Source organism: Nestor notabilis, unplaced genomic scaffold (genome assembly GCF_000696875.1).
Source record: "Nestor notabilis isolate BGI_N333 unplaced genomic scaffold, ASM69687v1 scaffold12322, whole genome shotgun sequence".
Lineage (NCBI taxonomy): Eukaryota > Metazoa > Chordata > Aves > Psittaciformes > Psittacidae > Nestor > Nestor notabilis.
In genome coordinates, this window is record NW_009917957.1 from 31,274 (window position 1) to 35,695 (window position 4,422).

The window sequence follows — 4,422 nt, forward strand, 5'->3', positions numbered from 1 at the left end:
GGCTGGTGGGATGCTCATCCCGAGCGGGTGCCTTACACCTGCGTGAGAGCGGCTCCCATGGGAGGAAACTTTCGGAGCAGTGGACGGAGGTTTCAGCCTGGCTCTCCTCCCCTTCCTCTTACGCAACTCAGCATGCAGGGGAGTGACTTGAGTTTTTTCCCCCTCTCCCAGGGAGTTGGTTTTCACTTCCTGCACTCTCCGGGCCTTTGTCTCCGCTGGACGCAGCTGAGAGCACACCTGAGGGGTGAAGGCACAGGGGGGACGAGGGGGACACCCCGCTCCCAGCATCGGAGCCCAGGTAGGGGGCTGAGAGCGTATACCTGGGGATGAGTTGCAGGGTGGGGGGGACACATTAGCCTCGATTCTGGACACCGTCCCGCTTAGCTTCGTCTGTCTTCTTCCTTCTTTCAGCAAAGGATTAAGGTCTCAAGGTGGTGAGGATCGGGGCGCCACGATGGCCAGAGGGAGCCCAGGTCCACAGTTCGTGCTCTGGGTCGTCTTGGTGCTGGCGGTGGACTATGGAGCAGGGCAGGAGGGAAAACCCTTCGGTGGAACGTGCCTGGAGGGCCTTAGAAAACGCGATCAAGATGCGTCTGTCCAGAATGGAGCCACCTTCTTGTCGTCCCCCGTAGTCCGTCGGAGGAGGGACTGCATAAGAGCCTGCTGTAAGGAACCTGCTTGTAACCTGGCGCTTGTGGAGCAGGACCCGGGCACGGAGGAGGACCACATCCGGGGCTGCTTTCTCCTCAACTGCCTCTACGAGCAGGCTTTCGTGTGCAGGTTTGCCAGGAAGGTCGGCTTCCTCAACTTCCTGAGGAAGGACGTGTACGATTCCTACCTGGCAATGCAGGATCACAGGTCGAATGGTAAGGTGCCCATAATGGATCTGTGCAAACCGGGGTTGGAAAAGCATTAATGGCCACTGAGTGCCAGCTCCTCCAACTGACATCTGTGCTGCCAAATGGTCGGGATAAAGCAGTGTTAAAGGTGGGGTTTCTATATATCCCTCTGCCACAGGGGTTTTCCCTAACTTGGATAAACTCACTTAAGAGCTGTGCCTCAGTTTACCTATTCATAAATGGAGAGGGAATTCTTCTTTAGCCTCCTTGAAGTCGGTGGAGTGAGTGTTGCCAAACGCAAGCTGGGTTTTTGATACTTGTAGAGAAAAAGGGGTTGTTTCCCTTCTCCCCAGGCCTTTGAGGTTGGAAAGTGAAATCCTCTAAAAATCTACACATCACTGCATTTTAAAGGTCTGCATTAATCTCTTAATTGCTCAGGGGCTGGAGGCAGGACGCAATCCACTTACCTCTCATTTGGCCACAGCCTCAATGTTGTGAGCAGCAGCCTGGATGGTGGGGTGTCTCCATACCACTGCCTGTTGAGGCTGGGTTTGCTTCTGGGGAAGGCTGATTAGAAAACTTCCCCTTTGCAAGTGGATTTCTCTTCCCCAGGCTCTGATTCCCTGCACCTGGACCGAGAAAACCAGATAGAAAACAAGCTAATCTGGAGCTGGCTGTCTCCAAAGCAATGCAGTGTGTTCTTTCCGCTTTTTGCCTGCTTCTTCCATGTTTTGGACGAAGCCTAGGAAGGCTGGGGTGTCTCTGGCCTGGCTGGGACTTTGCCAGCCATACCCAGTTTATTGTATGTTGATGCCCGGGCAGGGCGGTTTGGGGATATCTGTATGGGTAATCCTCCTCATACCCCCTCCCAGCCCAGCCGTGGTGGGGAAGGAAGGGATCTGTGATGATGACCAGGGCAGTGGGCACATGGGCTTGGGCTCTGTGGTGTGAGCTGAATAGGTCTTTAATCTTCCACTGGGATATGCCAGCCTCTGAGCCTTGGAGGTGCTGGAGGTGTGCAGTGGCACCAAACCCCACACCAAGCACTTCTGTCCTTCCCGAGTAGCAGTGCTGAGCTTTCGGCTCCTCTGGAGCAGCCCTTGGGTGTCCCTGGTTTGAAGACAGATGTGGCAGAAGTGGTCCTCCTGTCCCCTGTCTCTCCTAGTTGTTTCCCATCGCATTTTAGGGTCTTCTAGTAAATATCTCACAGCTGTGGTAGTTCTCCTGCGTCTCCATTCCAGGCTCAAAATCCTTTCCACAGGAACTAAAGCCCGCATCACCAGGACTGGAGGTGGCATGCTGGCAGCTGCCTGAATTCCTACATGCTTTGTTGTAGGAGGAAAAAGGAATGCATCATCCCCAGTACATCGTGATTTCACAAGATTAGATCAAACTACAATGTAGTGTTGAGCAATTCAGTCTCTTCATCTCTGTGGACCAGCACCAGGAGACTGCAACTCCCTTCTCCCTTGCTGGTCCCAGGGCCTGGCATGGCATGCGTGCAGCGTCCCTAGGAAGTGTCCCTGGGTCACTGTGCTCCCTGTGCCACCAGCAGTGCTGTGTTTCCCAATCCATGGCACCTCTCTGGAGCATCCCAGTCACTAATACACCAGTGCTGCCTTGCAAACCTTCCCCCTAATGCTATTTTGACAGATGCTGGGATGGCTGCGGTGGAGCAGGAAAACCTGGGAGGGCTTATCAGGGAGAAGTGGAAAACATGCCAGAAATGCTGCTGGGGATATTCTGCAAGGCAGACATACCCCTCCTTGCTCACATGCCATGATAGCTGTGGGTGTAGGAAGGGCTTGGTCCCTTCTACACCCCGTGTTGGCACTCTCAGAGTGCCAGGCTGCAGTAACAGACACTGGGAAGCTCACTGCTTCGTGTGTGGGTCAGGCTGCAATGTTCATGCTGCACGTGGATGGGAAAAGTGTTTCCCTTCTCCTGAAAGTCTCAGGCATTGTCTTTGATACCAAAAGCTTTCTGAAATCAAAGGTCCAGCAGGAAAAGAGATGGAGGATAATTAGTTCATCAACTCAGAGCTGAAGAAGATTTATTTTACTGGAGAAATAACAAACAATAAGAAGGGTTAAATCAGACCCTGTGAACTGGGCCCTCCTCCCTACAGCACCTGAGAACTTCAGAATGCTGACCTCGATTTTGGTTCAGATCCAAACAAAAAGATCCAAGCCCAAACCCCAAGGCCCTGCAGTGTGATGCTGGAATTGGGTCCAGGCAGGAGGAATGGGCCTGGCTGGGCAGGAAGGTGGTAGCTTGGCTGCCACCAAGGAGGAGAGGGGAAGGGCACAAAGGTGCAGGTGCAGGAGGCCAAATGAAGGAGCCTCTGGCCACTGAGTGTGTCCACCCAGCACATAAGGAAGCTGTATGGCATTTTTGCTCATGGACCTTTTGAGGATGCCTGAAGAAATGAGTGTTAAGGAAGATGGTTTTGGAATGTCAGGTTTTCCTCCCAGATGTTAACAGGCAAAATAATCTTGGCCCAGGTTTTGGACTGGAGACAGAACTGTCCCGTCTTCCTGCAGTTGTGCTGTATCACTGTTAAAATGTGAAGCTCTGTGGCTGCTCTGGAGCCCAAGTTATTGTCAACCCCCTGAGACTGGCTCTAAAGGTCTGCAGGAAGCTTATATGCTGCTTTATCATCCATCCCTTTCATTATGTGCTGCTCTCAGGGGTCGTAGGAGCCTTTAGGCTATGTCCATGTGGCAGTCTTCAGATGTCCTCTGCAATAATGAGGATTAAAAGCATGTTTCTTCTAGTGAATGGTGAAATATATATTTAGTGACCCCAGTGGGTGACATTAAACAAAAAAGCCACACATTGCAAGACCCTCACTGCTACAGGGAACAGACCTGTTGAATTAAGAGGTTTATATATGTTCAGGAGGAGACTAGAGAACACTTGAAAGAGAGAGCACTGCTGGAGGCTGCTGAATTGGACAGATTTAATCTTGGAGTGTTTGTGGAGCTGATAGAAGTAGCTGAAAACTGGAAGTATGATGGGGGAAGCACTGTGACTGCTTGCCCTGGTTTTGCTTTTGCTCCACAGTGAGACTGTTGGCAATGGAACACAGGAACAGAAACACCCTTGCTCTAACCCACTGTGGCCAACCTAAGGGTACAGGCAACAGTGAATGCAGCTGAGATCTGGCTTCTGCACATCATCTGAGTGGATTTTTAGTGTTCTGGAGAAGTTCTCAAGAGCTTCTGAGTCATTTACAAGCTGGTGATGACAGCTTGACTCTCTCTTGCCTGTTCCAGCTAACGTACAGCCCCCAGTCTCTGATGTTATTGTTAAAAGGCACTATCCTCTTAAATGATTCCCCAGCCTGAACTTTGGTGCGAGTTTTCTGCCTGGCTCATTCGGGAGGGGCAGGATCACCAGGCACTTTATTGGTAATAATGGAGCCCGGTGTTTAAGTAACTACCCCGAGCTTATTCTGGTCTAGGCAAACCAGTTCTGGGTGTGAAACTGGAAAATAACCTCCCTGAACCTTTGTCCGTTTCTTGAACTGAATCTTTGTGGTGGTTGTGAAATGCTTGGTGACACTCTGCTCCTCCTGCTG

The 4,422-nt window shown here is 51.5% G+C and overlaps 1 protein-coding gene across 1 annotated transcript in view; it reads left to right on the forward strand.

Annotated features, from left to right (window-relative positions):
• The first annotated feature begins 454 nt into the window (after window positions 1–454).
• Window positions 455–4,422, forward strand: part of SPINT1 (serine peptidase inhibitor, Kunitz type 1) — a 17,320-nt gene continuing 13,352 nt past the window's right edge. Inside the window, exon 1 of the mRNA XM_010009486.1 lies at window positions 455–866. Coding sequence (XP_010007788.1) covers window positions 455–866 — 412 coding nt within the window. The remainder of the gene's footprint in view (window positions 867–4,422) is intronic.